The 21,473-nt window shown below is 25.8% G+C and overlaps 2 protein-coding genes across 2 annotated transcripts; one reads left to right on the plus strand and one right to left on the minus strand.

Moving 5' to 3' along the window:
- Positions 1-891: 891 nt before the first annotated feature.
- On the plus strand, positions 892-15,653 carry LOC113558503 (WD repeat-containing protein 78-like; the record flags this gene model as incomplete). The annotated part of the gene is made up of 13 exons (XM_026963983.1): positions 892-1,087; positions 3,969-4,132; positions 5,848-5,946; positions 6,061-6,136; positions 7,219-7,332; positions 7,398-7,507; positions 8,773-9,014; positions 9,553-9,698; positions 10,195-10,358; positions 13,040-13,216; positions 14,331-14,504; positions 14,574-14,651; positions 15,576-15,653. Coding segments are annotated over exons 1-13 (1,716 nt in total), but the record flags the coding sequence as incomplete, so codon positions are not given.
- A 787-nt stretch (positions 15,654-16,440) lies between these two features.
- Positions 16,441-19,736, minus strand: LOC113557086 (protein transport protein Sec61 subunit beta). The gene is made up of 4 exons (XM_026962391.1): positions 19,578-19,736; positions 17,083-17,180; positions 16,802-16,903; positions 16,441-16,541 (listed from the first exon to the last, which is right to left on the minus strand). The coding sequence occupies exons 1-4, from the start codon at positions 19,578-19,580 to the stop codon at positions 16,454-16,456; spliced, it is 291 nt and encodes a 96-aa protein (XP_026818192.1). The 5' UTR covers positions 19,581-19,736; the 3' UTR covers positions 16,441-16,453.
- Positions 19,737-21,473: the final 1,737 nt, after the last annotated feature.

The following is a 21,473-nucleotide window of genomic DNA, read 5'->3' on the forward strand; positions in this document are numbered from 1 at the left end:
CTATTATTTGTTATCTAATACAACTATACTTTAGGTACTGAATAAATTTTACATTTTTTTTTTTATTCTGTGCTTAATAAGGTACTTTTACCTATGTTACCATGGCCGCCAAGGTCAAAAATAAAATATTGTTTGGTATGTTATTATATTTTTATTATGTAACAATTTGTAACCTTTGAAAAAAAAAATTGGAACCCAACTGGGGTTCCGGAAAACAACGATTTGAGTTACGGATGCCAGGCAACAGGCTAATATAATCCCAGCACCACTACTAAATTACCGAAATTAAAATTTCAACTTGAAAATCGCGCGTAGGAGGCGTTCGACAAGAACTAAATGTTGCAATATTCAAGTGGTGAAATTAATAGATTAGCATTTATACAGGCTGTTTCAAAAAAATGTTTAGCATAATACCGTTGATGATAATGTATTTGTAAAAAAACATTTTAAGAATAACGATTGTTCTTTTTCAAGATACAATGTATAGTCGTACTGACAAATATTTTTATTGCCATCTACTAAATTGTTTTACAGTTTGTCCAAGTCCTGAAAAAGTTGCGAAGGGAAATATTTGTGTCCGCAACTCACATGGTTTTTATTAAATTTATATCGACTGTCAGCAATAAGTATTTTGTTAACAAAACCCGTGTCCGCAATATTGTTATGTTATATACTAATAATGCAACTAATATGTACTATACGTGTGTCCATGTAGCCTGGTTCTTGGTATACCAGTGTTTACCTTTAAAAGCATTGTCTTTTATACAATTATCTTATAGGTACAGCACTATACAATCGTACAACCCACTTTCTTGATTCGTTATTATATGCTAACCTTTGTATTTTTGACTGTTTAATCGATAATAACACAGTTACAAACGTTTTGGACTTATTTGCAAGTCGAGGTATCTACTTAGTATTCATATTCGTAATGATAACCAAAACTATGAATTTTTATTTTGTTAAATTATTACATAAAAAAAACAGTGTATAATGGATAAATACAAACTCAAAACACAGAAATTGCAACAAATATTTCATTTCGACGAGCATAATATTGAGAAAATATGTACAAGTTTAGAAAACGGTATGCACTAATGCACTATCACTTTTATTATATACTTAATACAAGTTGGACAGGTAGGTAAATTATAATAGAAATTTAGAACAAAAGATTTATTATGTTATTACTTTTTAATCTTTTTACAGCAGAATAAATTAGGCAGGTTATGTGTATTGTATATAAGTAAATTTTTATCATTGTTTATAATATATATGTATTATGTATGATGAAAACTGTGAAAAATACTGGGTATAACAAAACACAATTTAATAACACATAAACAAATCAATCTGGATTCTCATTTAATCAGATATTCGTAAATTGTCATCACATTCATTAGATGGGTAAACCGCACCGACGCGGGACAATGATGTCAGTAAAATGTGATTGAGAATTATATTAATAATTAATAACGCAATTACGAGCATAAAATATATGTAAGCGACGTTGCCAAATTTAAACCAACAATTTGTAATTATTTTCACGTACCTATTCACTATTTAGTATTTACAAGGTATTATCACAGAGTAGATTAAATGTATTAATATGTATTAGTTATTACATACGGTATACATCATGCTCACTAGCTCATTTATCGAAAATGTTATTCTTATTATAAATGTAATATAAATTGGTGTTCGACGTGTTCGTGTTACATTAGTACCGGATTTGACGGAGGGTTTTAAGGGCACTTTCTCTGGGAAGCATATGTTTGAGAGGCATCCGGGTGCCAAAATATAGTATAAAACTTTTTGACCTTAGGTTTGAAAAATTTGTATAAAAATAAATCGCCTTCAAAAAATAAATTTTGTTTTGTATTTATATCAGTTGGGGTTCAAAATGAATACGTCAAGATGTCACGTGGACAATATAACGACATTGAGGCATCGAGCGAACTCTAAATATTTTAATATATAGCAAGAATGGGTAGTGGCGTGCCCAGAAATTTTCGATGGGAGGGGGATATATGTTATAAAAAGAGACCGAGTTTAATTCCATTAAAAAGACACAAAAATTGTATATTAAAAATTAAAATTGTATAATTATACCAAAATATACATAAAATATGCATAATAAATTGCACTGTAAAATGCAAGTTACATAATACATTATATTAAATTCTTAATTATAGTTAAATTAATTAGAAAAAGAAAATATATGAATGTATTACTTTTTTGAATTAAAATTAATAAAAAAATTTAAAAAAAAAAATTAATCACAATTAAAATTTTTTCAAAATTATTTGCATAGAAAAGTGCCGCATTTAACCATGTTCCTCACCTTGTAATAATAGGTTCGGGAGGTAATAAGGTATACTTAGTATTACTTTTCTTTATTTATTTGTTCTCGATAGTACTTTTAGGAAAGCTTTTTGCCTAAAATAAACCAAATAAGTTACATAGGTATGTATAAAGATTTTATATATTAAATTAATTACTATTGTTAAATAATCTATTTATGTAATAATAAATTAAGTTTAGTTAAGTATTTTGTTCATTAAAACACACAAAATTAAAAAAAAATCCAAAACCGTGGGAAATTGCAAAAAGTTTCATTATAAAATTAAATAGGTAGAAAGAATGAAGGAACATAAAGTGTATTTATAGACTATATATTTTATCAGATTTTATTTATCTTAACTGAAAAAAAAGTTGCAATATCAATTAAATCCGGACTATGGTTATACTTAATAAATAATAATACATTTAAATTAATTTGTTATGGTGATCCAAAGACACAAAGGAGTTTTATGGTGTACCATTTTTAACTGGCCCTGTGGCCCGTGATACATTTCAAATTACTTTATACAAATGTAAAATTGTAGGATTTTTTGTATTTTATTTTATTATATTTATAAAACCGATATAATTTTTATTGTAAAATTTAGATATAAATTATTATCTAATATTATTGAACTATAAATGTCTGCAATTATAAATTTTATTGACCTTTTTTTTTGGTTTTTACTTTCTATATATGTTCTTTGGCCCGCTAGATTTTTACTTTTAAAAAATTGGCCTTCTAGTAACATTATTGTGGTGTCTATCTCTAGTATAAAGATATAAATGTTTGAGTATAGTTATATTTATATAATTTACCGAACATTAAAATATTGTTATCGAAAAATTATGGCAACACCATAGAAGAAAATTATTATAGGGAAACAGCCTAGCAAATTGTATTATTATTTATACTCATATATACAATACATAGATATAGTATTGTGGTAATATATTATAATTGATTTATAAAATGATTAAACGAGTAAACAATTATTGAAAAAATTACACGTGCACAACACGAGATTTATGTAGGTTTCCATAATTTAAATTTTAGTTACCAATTAGATATCAATTTATTTATTTATTTAGATAATATGTAGGTATACTTATAATTTGTATCTAGATAAGTTATCTATGTATTATTCAACACTGATAATTTAGTACAGAATGATATTATTTAAATATTTCTTAATAACTTGTTCTTAAATTTTATTTAAAATTGATTTAAGCATTGTTTTTATTAATATAATCTAATTTATAAAATCATTAAAATCAATAATTCAACTGATTTTAGTTATAAAATCCTAAATACGCCACTGCATATGTAGGCAAAAAAGCTTGAAAAACAATATTTTTAAAGTGCACCTTCTACGTTATCACTTCCAAAAAATATATATATATATATTTATAAAATTATAGTTATATTACTATTAAATTATAAATATTAAAAAATATTAGTAAAATAAGGCTCTGGCGGGGATCTATCCCCTTCGCCTCCTTATAATTATGTCCCTGATAGTATCACTGTATTTTAACCAAATCAAAGGTCTATTAAATTTCTAATAAATTTTTCAAATAAAATATAAGTTGTTATAATATTAAAATTTTTATTTATAATTTAGAAATCGAAATCTTGAAAGTAGTCAAAATTCAAAATCAGCCATTTAAGACACCCGAAATTCAGCTTTTCAAAACTGCATTGTATGAAACTGAAACCAATACTCTTTTAGAATTACCGTCTTTGGCACTATCTACCAAGAATACTTCAAAGATTACACAAAACGAGGTTTGTATTTGAGATAAGTAATTTAAAATAAAGTAATCGTGTAAAATGTATAATCATCAAATGTCTCATATATTATATATAGGTATTTAATTCCATGTTATTAAAATTTTAATTTTCAAATGGTTTCATTTTTAAGTAATGTTTTAAGTTTAAAGATTGTAGGTAATACCTAATTCCTAGCGTAAATAATATAAATATATATCGTATATCTTACATTATATTACATTATGATATGGAAGATGTAACTGTGTATACATAAAGCATAAAATAATAATAAATAATGATGTATATTACCTATGCAAGTACTTCAGAAGTTAAAATAATTATAATTTAAGTTTTCTTATTAATTAGTAAGCTATTTGTAAGTATTTTTACAAGTATAAAATGTTAATTTATAAGTTCTGCAGCCATTTTCACTTATCTATATTGACTATACTAAAATTTTCATCTCGATTATACGTTATCTATAACCTAGCAATTTTATAAATTTCCCTATTTTAGCACCGTTCCAGTATATTTTATTATTTATATAGTTATAGGTACTTTTGAAATTTTTAGTTTTTTTTCGATAAACGTTGATCAAATTTTTATTTATAGTTAAAAAACTTGAATATTAAATATAAAGTTTTTCATAAGTTTTTCATACAGTAATTTAAAAAAAATAAAGACAATACATAGTCAAAATCACGAAAATGTGCAAATTGAAATTTGTGTAGTTAAAAAATCAGATCATTTAAATTTGTATAACTAAGGCTTGAAAATTGAATACAAGATTCTTTATAAGTTGTTCTAACAACAATTTTAAATTACCAAAAATAAATATTGAACTCTCCAGTTATTGAACACCCTCCAGTAATTGTTGACACATTAAAAAAAAAATAATGATTTTAAATAATATTTGTTGTAATTAAAAAAACTTTGATCGTAGAAACTTGAAAAATTACAATGTTACTTTTATTTTATTTTATTATTTTATTTACACTACAATGTCATCAATACTACAGTCTACAATACTTTACATGTACATTTTAATTTATTTAAATTATTTTTAAGCTAAATATCTCGGTCCTATTACACTGTGCTATAGTTCGTATGTCAGTATTGATTTACGACTATAAATGATAAACAATATAACTATTATACGTATTTATAACAATGAACCTAAACTATCTACATAATGTTTTATAGTATAAACAGTTAATTAAATATATTATATAGCAAATTGAAAAAAAAAATACATAATACACATATACCATTATACATATATACCTATCCTTAGAAATAAAGGGTGATACGTCGTTTCAGCTCTCTAGTTATTTGTATTTTTATACAATGATTTATATTTTAATTCAAATTTAATACATTCATTAGTCGATACAAAAATAACTAACTTAATGCCGAATTAAACTCGAAACCACTACTGTAATAGCATGAACAGACTATAAAATTTTAAAAATATTAACATTTTTTTAACAAAATCAAATACATAGCTATAAATAACATATTTTCTACTGATCATTTTAAGTTCATTACAAGGTATGTAATAAAAATATATAATAATATTATTTTAAATACATATACGTTGGTATTTAATGTAAATATTTTATGGTCCACGGCCCAGTTTTACGCTGCTCGCGATCCATGGGTTGGGAACCGCTGGATTAAAGTATTTTAATTTTTGGTATTAATTAATTTGTGTATTATTTTGATTATAGATAGCAAAAACTACTAAATATTTATTATCTGATGCTGTGCAATCTTCAAGATACTTTCAAAGAACACAACACACACAAACAGAAGCAATCGCTTTAAAAGTAGGCAATGGTTTTCAATATTTTAATTTATATTTTATATCATTATTAGTCCAAATTAAAATTAACCATCGTTACAAAGTGGTATAGATAAAATAATTCTTTTGATTTATTTAGGATCAGTCAAATATCGCATCTGTATGGATACTTCAAAAGGAAATCGGTAGCAATATGTCAATGGAAAAAATCCAAAGTTAGTATATAGCTAGGTGCTTAAGTACTAGGTAATAATATCATTATTCATTACCATGATTACTGTATACTACCTATATAATTGTCAGTGTTAGGCATCCATTATAGTTAATGACTTAGTGTTAAAGTTATTGTTATTTTTTCTGCACGGTGATCTCAGTATAGTAGACGAGGGTGTTATATTCAAAATAAATCATGTACGACTTATTATTCGACGAATATTATGGAGAGGAATATTTTATCGAAACATACAGCTATAAAAAGATGTTGCTTATTACGCTATTGTGCTGCTTTGAGCTTTTAATACCGTTTTTGTGTTCTACCCTTTCTCAAAATGTGCAATTTTAATGTTGGTGGCTAAAATTTGCCCTTAGCTACTACCTTTCATAAAAATAATTATTTTTTATTGTGCGTCAGATAGTAACTATATCCTTCTAATCATTTTTATCCCTATCTCTATGGTCTAAACTTTAAAGAGTTAGTGAGATGTTTACATAATCGTGGATAATCAATGGTAGGACATAGTGTTCTATTTTTTGTTTTTATGTATTCATTATTCTGAATACACTATTGAATATAAAAATTTGGTACTACATCGTAAATTAGAATTTTCCATGAATCCTCTAACTTTATAAAACTAGTATTCGCATGTTAGCTTTTAAATATTAGTGAAAATAAATCGCTTAAATACCTATTTCAGAAGATTTTAAGATAATTTATATATATGTATCCACCTTAGTTACAGATTACAGTTAGAAATTAGAATAAGTAGCGTAATATTTATTACAAATTTGAAGAAAAAAAATCTAAAATTTGAAAAAATAAAACTAAAAACAAAAAAAAATTTAAGTTAAAATCAAAGGCTACATAAAGGCCTATAAACATGCTAAAATTTATTATACATAAATATAAAAGTAATAGTATTTATAAATATTTAATAGATTGTCAAATTTTTATAGATATAATTTTCTAATTAGTAACAAAAACAAAAAATACACTTTTTTTATTGTTCATTATCATGACTTATAAATTTTAATCGTATTGAAACAATTTATCACTATTTGAATAATTGAAATATTTTAGGAATCAAACCAAACCGCAATTTCAAAAAAATGTTATTTATATCTGATCGAATTGTGACGTCAAACAATTTTTCCAAGAAACAGATTGAATTCATAACACGGCATACAAGTGACAGTATGAATATTGATCATGCAATTCATAAGTGCCTTATACTTGTATTATTTTTAATTTATTTACAGAACTGAACGCAATGTCTTACCGTTATACATTAGAAGAAATATTACAATTTTCAAACGATAAATTATCGAATTTTTCGGTCACGTCATTCGTATGGAATACTATAAATGAAGTAAGTATACATTACGTCATAAAGTTATAATAATTGCAATAATTTAATAACAAATTTAATGTTTGGATAAGAAATAAATGCTGTAAAGCAGATATCTACTAAGATTTTAAATGTTATTCATCGTGGTCAGTGCCGAATTTAACTGCTGTGGCTCTGTAAATAGCACTGAACAGACTGCCGTCTTTTTACAAACATATTTTTAAAAATTGTATATTATTATTATTATTATTGAAAAAACTCAATATGGACTATTTAGGTGTTTACTAAACATTTCTTTTTATATACAAAGTTATCAAAGTTATAGCTAACTATAACTATATTAGAGTAGTAAAAGTAAAGTTAAATAGGTTATAGGTACCTACATCAATAGTTTAAAAAAAAAAACAAAGTTAAAATATAACAAATAAATATTTATTTAATACAAACAGATTCATGTTACTATTATATTATACTAAACTAACTATTAAATTATATTATGTAAATGAAAATAAAATTTGATTCTTAAATAATTTTAAAAATAACTCTAAATACACATATAGGTTTTCTTCGCGATTTTTGATTGGCAAATTCATTAATAGTATATTCAAAGTCTATGTTGTTTAAAAGTTCCGAAACCAATCGCCAATAAACTCAATGAATTTTCTGTTTTTTATTAATTTCAAGGTTGATAACGACCGTTCAATAGTAAGTGCAATTGGATATTGCCATACTTACATAAAAGCATACTATACTTGTAGCTATTGCCTATTCGTCAGCTATACAGCTATCAAAGTTCAGAAAAACTGTAAATTTTTACTCCGACGTAGGTAATAATGATAATTCAATAACTCCGAGGTTATATCATATTATCATATGATCAAATATTAAGACACTCGTAGGAAATCCTGCAAATTATCATTATAAAATTCTTGAAGCTTATTGGAATGATTTCTTCCAATTAAAGTTGAATTAAATTAATAAGAAAATCATATTTTCTCGATATATTGATATAATAAGTGGTACATATTTTTTCATTTTACTTTCGATCCGATCTAATATTATGGCAAAATATGTTTCTGTTTTGAATTTATTATATAAATATAAAAATAATAGTAATATAATATAAATATACCATCATATACATCATATCGAAAAGTTTCAAGTACAATATTCTTAAAATTTATAAATATATCCCACAACAAAAGAATCGATTGATTTAAATAATTACAATATGTATAATTTTTAACACTTAAATATGTGTTTAATTCCATATTATCGATGTTTAGGACATTTTGGCAGTGGGATACGGCAAATGGAACGACGGATCGAACGGTTTCAAAGGCGCTGTTTGTTGTTGGTCGATTAAGAATCCGGTTTATCCGGAAAGAATGTACGAGTTCAATAAGCCTATTACTTGTCTCGATTTTTCAAAAACCAACGCCAACATCCTCGTCGTCGGTAGTCACGGAGGATGCGTATATATATTGGACATAGTCCAAGAAATCTGTGATCCGGTGATAGTTAACGAGTGAATTATAGTTTCTTTCTTTGTGTAGTTATTTATTATTTTTAATATTATTAGCAATGCCACAAAATAATTTGATAATAAGACATAGGTAACGTTTAATGTAATAACATATTCTGTTTAAAAATTCGTAGTATTTACAAGCAAAGCTACTCGAAAATAGGTACCTACTCACAATTCGAACAATACTATATAAGTGTATCATCTTTAGTTAATTTGATCGATTTGAAAATAGGTACATAAAATATAAATACATAATAAAGATGTCTATTATGTATATGTATTAATAAAGTGGCCTATACAAAAACTAGCCCATCTGGAAAATTTCTACTTTTCCAATAGGTATTCTAATGCCACTAAGCCATCTTGAGGGACATAGTTTCGATTCCCTGTCGAGTTTTCAAATGAAATAGATTTATATTTCGTGTTCAACCTTTCTAGCCATTTTTAAAATATTATTGCTATATAATACAACTGCTATTATTTTTTTTTTTTAAATCAAGTTAATCTTGATAATTATATTTATGTTTATTAATCATAGGAAACAATTACAAAACTTTCCTATATGGAGTGTTGTATCGTTTCTACAAAAAAGTTATACATCAGAAGATGAATTTATACTGTCCGTAGATGGCAATGGATCGGTACGGAAATGGTCAGGCGGAGTTTCCAAGACTTACAACACAGGTAAACTACCAACAAATGGCATATATTATTTATAGTTGATGAGATCAAATGTACTCATTAGAACATACTCAGCATAGAACAATCATTTTCATTGTATATTTATAACAGTTGTAGGCAAATTCCCTTATGGAACCAGTTTATTTTTTGGCGAGAACGCATTTACTGTGGGTATAAACAGGGGAGAAATTTCTATTTTATCAATGATAAAACTATAATAGTGTGTATTTGAGTTTCACTACTCATACTGAAAATGTGTCCTGTGTTTTTGAACACAGAAATCTGGGTGGGTTAGTGTTGAACAGTATAAGTTAATGTATGGGATGTAATATTATGACGTCCGATCATCGTTAAAAATCGATGATCCCTTCACCCCTCTACCACAGACCACACCACGTTTTACTACGGGTATAACTTTAAACAAAGGTTATTAATTATTATAATAAAATGTATATAAAACATGTAAATTTTAATAATTTTATTTTAAAATCGATTTCAGAACAAATGTCATTAATATATTGCGGAATCCGAAACGATTCTGCAAGACTCAACAAATCCAACCTTTCAACTATCGTTCAAAATATGCCGGGAACGGTCATATCGTTTCACCCAACTAATAAAAGTACATACTTTATTGGTACTAAAGTTGGTTTCGTTGTACAGGTATTTTTATAACGGTGTTCCGATATACAGCATGGTATATAGACATTTAGTAATGGCAACTTAGTGGAGATTAACCACTGTCCTCAGATTTAAAAAAGATTAAAAATACTACATTTTAAAATGTTATTATAAGCATAAAATAGTATAATAAATATTTTAAGCATTCACAAATTATATTTTTAAATTACAACAAAATAACTAACATTGTTATTCTTCGATTAAATATTTAATTTCGTCTAAATTTTAAATTAAAATCGCTATAAAATATTCTTAATTTATTTTTTTAATATTTTAGTTACACCGTTACATGATCAATTATTTATGAAGAATATTTTATTAAATTGTCAAGCCTTTGACACAGTAACTTTTTTTTATCAATCAATATTTATTGCTTATAAAAAAATAAAAAATATTAAATGTTCATAAATAAAACAAAAAAAAAAAAATCATAATATTTTGAAAATTATACTACGCTAAAATAAACATTTGATTAACATTTCAAGTATCTACAGTTTCTATTCATTTTCATGTAGATACCTTCAAAGTATCAACTAGATCCAACATGCTACTAGAACTCGCCCTTAAAGTTGAAAATAAAAACATTTTTACTGCACCAAAAGGTGATAACAAACATACAAAAAATACATCATTGTCAAATTATTAAGTATTAGGTTTATGATTTTGCTCAAAATCTAAAAACATAATATTGCAAATATGAAATATTATTAATTCTAAAGAAATTAAAGACAATTTGCAAACATTAAAATAAATAATAATTTTAAAACTATTATATAAAATGCCTTTTTATACCGGTAACTATTAATATAATTAATATACTTATATTTTAGTATTAATAATGTCGATTTTGTTTAGTTTGAGAACCATTACGTAAAAATTTATAAAATATAAAATAAAATATTATATTTTTTGTAAATATAATGTGATTTTAATTGCAAGCAATCAATCTAGACATAACATTTTATTATCAAAACATTCAAAACTATGTAAATGTAATACTGTGTTCAATAAATAAGTAAATACAATAATAATTTTACATATACCGTGAAAATATAATAAACACCTAATATATTTATTATTTTTATATACAACTAAAATATGTTGGTAATTTATTGCTTTAAATAATTATATTTAAATTAGTGATTAGGTACTTTCACAAAAAAAAAATCATTTCATAAGAATAAAATATAGACTAATTTTTTCGGTAATTATTCATATGTTTTGTCTTGGTAATTTTTTTAATAATTTAAATCAAATCATTAAATTATTATATTTATATAATAACTTGAAAAAAATTGTAAATAAGTGTAAATAGTAAGTAGTTGTAGATGTACAATTACTATTTAACTATATAATATATATATATATAGTGTGTATATACACATTGTAGTTACTAAATTAATATTATTAAATCTCTACGTTAAGATTCCCAAACTTAAAAATTCTATAATTTTTATAACTGGCAGAAAAAAAGAATGACTTTTTTTTTTAATTTGACAGAAAAAGGTATTGGCGGAAAACGAAATGTTAATTTTTGACGGAAACCAGCGACACCCGTATCAAAATATACATACTACATTCTACACACATAATATGTAATTTAAGTAGTGGATTGAATGATTAAAATATTTAACTGAAAATCTATAGTTGGATTTATATGGTCACTCAATTAGATCATTATTTGTAGAATCTTGTAATATTTGTTTTATAGTAATTACTAATTTAATTGCTTCTACGACAATTTAAAAATCATCAGCATATAGTAGAGATATGATAGATTTTTGATATAATTTGGTGAATATGAACTTTATTAGGTTAAGTACGTATCTTAATGTATTATATGTTAAAATTTAAGTCATATCTTCCGCGACTTTTTTTTGTTTGATAAAAAAATAAATTATTCATACCCAATTTGTAAACATAAGTACCTACGTAACAACGTAACCTATATCTATGAAGTATTATTTATTGACTATAATACCTACGCCCGGCAAAATGCTAAGTAGATATTAACTCTGTACTCACTTCCAGTGTGTATTTTCAAAAATGAAAATAAATTTGAGTTCATAAATATTTACATGTTTACTTTTGAACAGGTGGAGTAATTTTTAAATTTTTTATGGTAACAATATAAATTTAAAGTGTAGGTACCTAACATACTTTTGAATTGGTAATAATTGGCAATTAAATAACTTTTTCAATATAAAAATTATCATGTTCTGACAATGCAATGGATATAATAGGTCCAAGGTAAATTAGTTAATCAAAATTTTTTAAATTTAAATAGTTGAATCGCAGAATAAACCTATTGATACCTATCTAACCAGCTAATGTCAAACGTATTGGTTATATTGATTATTGATAAAAAAAAAAAAAATCGAGCTTGGAAGGGCTTTATTGATACATTATGTACCTCAGATACGCCTATGAATGATTAGGTTGATTAGCTGTTAATTTTACTTATTAACCAAACACTTAATTCATTGTCCTATGCTTAGATAGGTATAGCCGATTATTCAGAAGGCTGGCTAATTGTATTAACAAACTACACTATAAACCGTTTAGGTTTAACACAAAGAATTGTAGCTACATATATACACACGTATACTTATATCTTACACACTGAAATAATTGTCAATTGATATAGTTAATAATTTTTTCAGAATACAATCGACAGCTGCAATCATTACGACAGAATTTTTAGAGCTCATAATGGTCCGGTTTACGGAATCAAATTTTCGCCGTTCTGCCCGAGTATTTTCATTACATACGGAGCCGACTGGCAAATCAAAATTTGGATGGAAAATGTTGACGTACCACTACTATCTCTGTGTTATTGTGTATGCATGTATATTGTTTATTGAACACGTTTCGTAAAATTAGGGTTGTTGTAATTTCATATCAAAATGGAAAATTAAATTAGACTAAAAATATTATTGAATCATACAAGGTGATTTAATTTTAATATAGGTATTAAAAAAATAAAACATATTATTTTATACAGTATAACATTACAAAAAAATGTGTAACGAAAATTGTATTTATTGTTCAATAATTATATAATATAATACTTTTTTTTTAGTCATCAAAACGATTACCTAGGTACTATTAAAAATAAAAAAAATAGGTAGGTAGATACCTATACCTAAGTATTTAAAAATGGCTGAGGTTTAACATAGGTGTATACTCGCAAAATTCTAAACAAGTCTTTTTGTAGCAGGTTGTAGTTGTACTTGCACATTAATAAAATACTTTCCAAAGTACCAAGCTTAAGACTAATTAATCCATTATATTTCCATTAAAGAAAATAATAGATACACATTCTGTATTCGCATTGTGCGCTGGTAATGCGAAAATATATTATAGCAATTTTATTTTTTCAATCTGGTTTATTGTTTTCGAATTCTTCGATATTTATTTTAAAGTAAGTTAGCTGATCAAACAATAACGAATACTACTCATATAACTATATGTCTATATACTCGTAATTACTACGCGAAACACTAAAAACATTAGTAATCAGTCTATTTCACCCGCTTCGATTATTGGTCAAATATAAAAATAAAAAATGTAAACTGTTCCGCTGATAGCACACACACACTTGTTTGTTTTCCTCAAAGTTTCCCAATATTGCTATTTTATAGTTTTATATTTAACATCATCACTGTATCCCATGATATTCGTTATCAATCATATTTTGACTCTCGATTAGAATTTATTATTATCTACATATTCGAAAAATTTTTTGAAATTGAACATCTTTCATTTTTTGCTAAATCTAGACATTTAGCGTTCCAAAATGTATTTTCGAGATATACCAGTACACTAAGTCAAAAACCGGTAAAAGTTCCAACTTTCTGGAACGTATAACAACCTTACGTAAAATGATTATATATTTAAAAACAATGCTGTTTCTGATACTATACTTGTATGCAATTTTTTTTCACTTTTTAGAACGCTATAGACGACGCCGACTGGTCACCAATCAACTCTACGGTTATTGTCAGCGTCAGCGGCGCAGTTATATGCATTTGGGATTTCGCAAGAAAAACGGTCGAGCCAGTCATGATGTTTACGTGCAAGACGGGTGTACATTTCTCACTGGTGAAATTTTCTAAATACGGTAATGTAAGTATTATTTGATTAATTCTTATTTATAAACAAATTGCATTGATAACTATTAATTGTGAGTTTTAGAATATTGTCACTGGAGATGTAAATGGCCAAGTTAGATGTTTTCACATCAGTAACATGCCTTCGCCGTCATTTCTCCAAGTAATGTCATAATTTACAAATGAACATAATTAATTTTAATAGTATGTGCTTCTTCAATAATTAGGTATCATTTTTAGGTAAATATAATATATTTTAGGTATATACTAGGTACTTATTTTCTGATTATTTAGCGAAGATAGGTAGGTAATTGAGAAGCATATTTTAAAAACAGTTAGGCACTTGCAATTTTAAAATTTTGCAAAAATAGGAAAAAACTTAAAAAACTATTTCAAATGTGTAAAGTATTTATGGTTAATGGTTATGTTTATGGTAACATGCTATGTTTTAAAGATGTTTTCTAATTATATTTTAAAACTGCTATATACCTGTAAATATTAACTATAATTTATAAGAAAAATAATTTAAAATGTAGGTATAATTACTTAGTTTTTGAAAATAAACTAATATAAACAACAAATTTTGGAATTAAAATGGTTGTCTGAAAAAAAATCCTTAAGAGTTTAATTTTTTAAGAAATTTTGTATTTTTTATCAAATTAAAATGTTTCCAAGTTCTATAACCATGAATTTGGTATATGTACCAATAGAAGATAAGTTTAAGAAATCTATTTAGTAGGTATCTAAATTAAGACATTATTATTAAAGGACTCAGTGTCGCCGATGTCATCTAAAATACCTGACAAATGTATGTATAGACTGTATAGTAGTAGCTATATCTACCACCTACCTTAACTCATCAATTTCAATAACTCCTTTTAACAACTAATTATAAGCAACATTTTGAGTTTCTCTTTATGTGATAGTTCAAACCTGTATTTTAGCAATTTCATAGAAATATCTATACACTACACCTACCCACTTAAATTACCTATTTCTCACAGTTGAATCATAAGATCAAGTATGTCATATTATTAAAATTGTACTATAAATTATATAAGTAAAACAAATTTTGTTTTAATTTCAGAAAAGTTCTATACTAACAGCTCTAGAGAATATGATATCTAATCAAGAACTTGTTCAGATAATTAAAAAAACAATGATGAAAAAATAAAAAATATAAGTACTTAATATTATTAAATAATTAAATATTGTCTTATTTTTTTTTATTAACTATGTACATTGTTAATGTTTGATGGATTTTTCATTTGATCAAGATTAAACGATTATGTACAAACATTAAATAACAAAGACTATATTATGTTTATAATTACCTGTATATTTTTAAAGTATACTTAAAAGGATAGAATGGTGTATTTTAATGAGTGTTGGGTATACAAATTTTAATTAATATATTTTTTTAATTATTTATTAAAATTATGTAATCCTGTCATTGTAAATTATATTCTATAGAGTACTATAGTATAGTACACATAGTATTTATGACATAATTTTGATGATACCAATGGGGATAAGTCTAGACTGCTAGTCTATCAACATATGAGTAAGAAATAAATCTGACTCAATAATAGTTCACTTTACTATATGCTTGAGATAAAGACATCAGCATTATTTATACACATGTTTTGATAAGCAAATGTTTGAATATTTTTTATACTAGTTTTTTTAAATGAATTTATATTTAAATAATAGTTGAACTATTATGAATAAGATGTACCATGGCACTTAATTCACAATACTAGACTATATTATTTTGGATATAAAAATCTATATATAAAAAAAAAACTTTTTATTGATAAAATTGTATTGATTGATATTTAATTTTTTGTAACCATTAATATAATGCTATAGTGAATATTGCCACGTAGAATTCAATAATTATTATAAAAAAAAATGGGAATGATCTTAAGATAAATTATATACAAAATAAATTAAACAAATAAATTAAGCTCTATTATATTTTCCCCAAATATGCAACATAAAAACGGATGCAATGAACAATAAAGACATCACTAATACAGGCACGGGTCCTCTGAAAAAATAAACAATAAAAAAAAATTAAATCAATGATGAATAAATATTTCATATTATAAAGTTAATACTTATTAATGTATATTGTAAATATAATGAGGTGTCAAGTGCAAAAACTTTAACATGAATAATTTACATTTTTAACAAAACTATGAATTAAAATAAATAAATAAAATATTATTGTAATTGTGCAAGTGTGTAAAAAACTGTTATATTTGTTGTATAAAGTTTAAATATCAAATATTTTAAGGAAATGCTTACACTTTAATTCCAGGTGAGTCATCTGTGTAAAAACGCCACATGCCTCCACTGCTAGTTCCAGTATTGCGGTTTCTAACTGATGTAGTAGGTGCAGCAGTTTTTCTATAAAATAAATTACCCGTGAAATATAGTAAAAAATAAAAGGTATATGACAAATATATGCATATTTGAAAGTCCATGTTCTATAAAATTTATCATGATTATAGAAAATTATTCAAGTTAAAAATAATAATAATAATGGGGAACTTAACAATTAAAGCTTATTTGAAGTTTATTATTACCGTTGTCTAAGCACATTTCCGGCTGTTCTAGATGCACCTGGTTTAGATGGTGACCTAGGTCCATTATTGGCCGATTGCATTGCACTTGGGTTTACAGGCTAAAAATAATACATATAATTAGTTTCCTGTTATTATATAATATAAAATATGTTAAAATGTTATTCTTGTAAAAAAAAAAATCAAGTGCTGCCCAATTTTGGTGGACTATATTTACTCAAGCTATATTATCTTGTCCAAACTTAAGGAAAAAAAAAAAGTAAAATAACACAAGAACTATTGGGGATTTTAAAAAATAGTTTCTTATTATTTAAAAAAAAAAAATTACCAACTCATATTTATCACTATAACTTTACTATATACAGAACTACATTACATACAAAATTACAAACAATGAATAAAAGCATCAACTATTTTAAATTCTTTAGTTATATTAAGAACTATTTCAGCTTTTATTGCTTCATAAAACTTTCTATATTAGTAGAAATTAATCAATTATTTATATTATATTTTTGATATCAAATGACAATAGTTTAAAGCGAATAATTATAATATCTTCTAGCTTTAAAATTACAACGATTTGATATTTTTCTGGCTATGCTTTAGTTATGAGTTATGACCATGTATATAATTAAAATATTCTATTTGAAAAGTACTTTATTTCAAAACTAGATATTTTATATTTTTTAATATATCTTAATAATAAATTTAATAGTAATTATTTTTTTCACTCTATTTAACTTAGCTGATGTCACAAGTGTAAATTTTTATATTGTTTTTTAAATTTGTTTTATTCAAATCAACACACAGAATAATATTTCTATTAACTAACTAAAATGAATAATTAATTATATGCAGTAGGTAATTTTAACCTGTTATTTTTAGTTACACTATAGTCATAACAATTGCACTTCATTAATATCTTGTATTTCATACATACGCATTTAAGACTTAATATATATATATATTTTAATCAGGTTGTTAAAATTAGTAAAATATAATAGGAAATTAAAAAAAAATAATATCATTCACAAAAAAAAAAAAATCTATACTTTGATACCTAAAATATTATTATTATATCGACTAATTGCATTTAAAAACTTAATTATCTTATTTATATATATTTTTATTATTATGGTATGTAGGTAGATGTGATTTATATTATATTATTGATTAGTATTAATAAAATTTACTATTATAAATAAAATAAATTAAATTGTATTTTAAAGTATTGTATTGTATTGTATTGTAGTTGAAAATAACAAGATGCAACTATCAATGTAATATACTCCAAAGTAATTAACAATGAGTTAACCACTAGTTTACAAGGTTTTAATAGTATGCCAAACTTGCGTGATCTCCATTTTGCAAATATGCAACATGGCTAATTTTAACACAAACTCAGCATAATCAATTCTATGTTGTTAGCTTAAATATTAAAATGTATACGTAAAGATATTATCAAGAGCAGTGATCGACAACCAGTGGTCCGTGTAACTATTGTACACAGCCCGCCTTAAATTCTAAAATGATGACATTTTTTAATTATATACATTTTATATTTCAAAGTTTAAGACAGTAAATAATTTAAGAATATAAAATTTTTATTTTTGTCTGGCCCACAAAACTTTTTAATTTGTGAATGTGGGCCAAGAATTTAAAAAATTACCAACCGCTGATCTAGAGCATTTTATTATTTTTTAAAGTGCCTAGTTATGTAAACTATTAAAATTCTAATATGCTCATAACCCAATTAAACATGTAAATATCAATAAATCTACGAGATGCCCTAAATAATATTTTTGTCTTTTAGTTTTATAATAAATCCATTTATACTAATATAAATGCTAAAAAAATACAACACATACTAGTTTGGCAAATTATAAAAAAAATATGACGACCTCATTAAAAATTGTTTTATGTATTCTTAGGACGTATAGCTAACACATTAAATATTTTTAGTATTTATCAAGGTACATTGAAGTAACAATTTTACTAGAAAACCACATACCGTATCAGCAACAAGGAATCTACAGTAAGTACTTTCACCAGTTTTCAAAATGCATTAATGAGATGCTTCAATTTACAAGTTTTGAAAGTTATGATTTGTGTACACTGAGTGTCCGAATACAAACTTTAAATACGCTGTAGCTTAATATATAAACATAAGTTATAAAACTCAACCAACTGTAAATTCGAAATTACTAGCCACGTATCCAAAAATCGTTTCATTTTTCCACCTAACCTTTTCCCCATTAAGCAATAAAGCGTATGCGGTAAATATAATATGAACAGAGAAGCACCTGCGCGCAAAAGCCCAGACAACGTCGGGAAGCATATGGGACACGTTTCGTGTTCCGGTCGATCGTTCCCTTACAAGTAACTCGAACACGTCGATCGCGACGGTCGGCTTTGGAAAAACAATACGCGGAGAAATGGGCGATGACGGGAAAATCGTCTGGACGCTAAATAAATACTCTAAAAAACCGAATACTCACCATTTTCACGGTTGTTGTTGGATTGATTTAAAAACGGCAAAAACTGTTCGACTGGCAACAACGGCGGACGGACGCAAAACGTATAGTGAAGACGTGTAGAAATGTCGGAACGGTGAATTCGTGTCGCGTCTGGTTCAGCGCTACGTGTATGCGGACGGCTGCGGGTCGCGGGACCGTACACGTTGTCACGAACGCGATAATGCAGTGGCGTGCGTTGGCATCATGGAGGCGAAAGCGGAATGCGTGGAGCCCGGCGGAGACCGACCGGCCGACGGAACGCGGTTAGTAAACGGTCGCCGGCGAACACGGGGATCCTAATTTTATCGTAATATATTATTATTATTATTATAAAATAGGCGAGCATACTAAATAAATAAAATACTACGACTCGTCGGCGTAACTCGGACTCTTTTCACGTGGGACGAGGGGAGAATAATTTTTGCGAATCTACACATTTTCATAATCTTATTCAAATTTAATTTTTATAACAAAACTGTTCTATAATTTTTACGACTATTTTTCATTTAATTATTTTTAAGCAAACATTATTTTATATATAATATAATTTTTATACCAAACAATAATAAAATTACTACTCTTTTTTAAAACCATGTTTAATATTTATCTAATAGGTATATTGGTATATAAAAATCTCGTGTCACAATGGAAAATGTATGTCGTCGAAACGGCTTGACCGATTGTCATGAAATTTTATGTGTATATTCAGTCTGAGAGAGTGATGTAAGCTTTTTTTCATTCTCTTAGGTGTAAAGGGTGTCTCTTCACAAATATTTTTTAATATTTAATGTGTAAATTGTAGGTATATAGTATATACCTATATATATATTATAGACGATTCGGTGTCTGTGGCTACTATAATATATACTCATACAATCACAAAGTGATATATTTATATTATTATTTTTTTTTTTATTATAAAACCCCAATTGCAGTGTCGTAGCCAAGGGGGGGGGGGCTTAAGGGACTATAGCCCCTCTCCCCCATTGGCGGTATTTTTATATTGTTTTGAAATATTAGATTCTGAACATAGTGGAAAATGTATTTTTATTTTATAATGATGCATGTTTTTATTTTTTTTTGTGTCTGTTATCACGTTTTGGAGTAGAAATAATGCTTTGATTTTTGATTTCAGCCCCTCTTTGAAAAGTAAAATTCATCTAGTTGGTGCTTTGGGGGTCAAAAGTAGTGGTTTTCAAACGCGACAGGAAATACCCTAAATAAGTAACGGAAAAACCGGAATTTTTCCGCAATATCAGTTTTTGACAAAATGGATTTTTTTTTTTGCTGTAACTCAAAAACAAACCTTTGTAAATACTTGACATTTTCACCAAGTCTTTATATTAACGTTATCTATTTACGATTAAATTTTTAATATATTTTGACTTTTTTAAGCTATTTTATGAAGACATTTGAAATTTTCGATTTTTCTGAGTTTTATTTTTTTTTAAATACCGATAAAAAAAATTGGCATTCCAAAAAATCTTTAAAATTTAATAGTTGGTTTATTATAAGTTGCACTTATCGTAATAAAAAAAAACCAAAAATCGTTAGTCACAAATTTTGTTTATAAGCATTAGACTTTAGAGTTCAAATGTTTACGACAAATGTCAAAAATCGCAAAAATTTGCAAGGAATTTTTAAGTTGAAAATTTATAACATTTTTGTGATTTATATCTAAGGTTAAAAACCCAATACAAGGTTCTTCATAACATTTTCTTCAAATTACTCTAAAAAAAACTCCTGCGCCGATATAGAAAGACATTTTTAAGCATAGGAAATTTAATTTATTACGAAATCGCGTAAAATAACGATATATTACAATTTAAATTTAGGTAATAATAATATATCCTACTAATTATTCTAGACTGACAAATC

Source organism: Rhopalosiphum maidis, chromosome 3 (assembly GCF_003676215.2).
Source record: "Rhopalosiphum maidis isolate BTI-1 chromosome 3, ASM367621v3, whole genome shotgun sequence".
Lineage (NCBI taxonomy): Eukaryota > Metazoa > Arthropoda > Insecta > Hemiptera > Aphididae > Rhopalosiphum > Rhopalosiphum maidis.

Bases quoted from the DNA above. Each gene is read 5' to 3' on its own strand.
- LOC113557086 (XM_026962391.1), bottom strand. The intron at 16,904-17,082 runs GTAATAATAAAC...TTTATTTTATAG, and splicing joins GGAAATGTGCTTAGACAACG to AAAAACTGCTGCACCTACTA. The intron at 16,542-16,801 runs GTAAGCATTTCC...TTATTTTTTCAG, and splicing joins GACTCACCTGGAATTAAAGT to AGGACCCGTGCCTGTATTAG.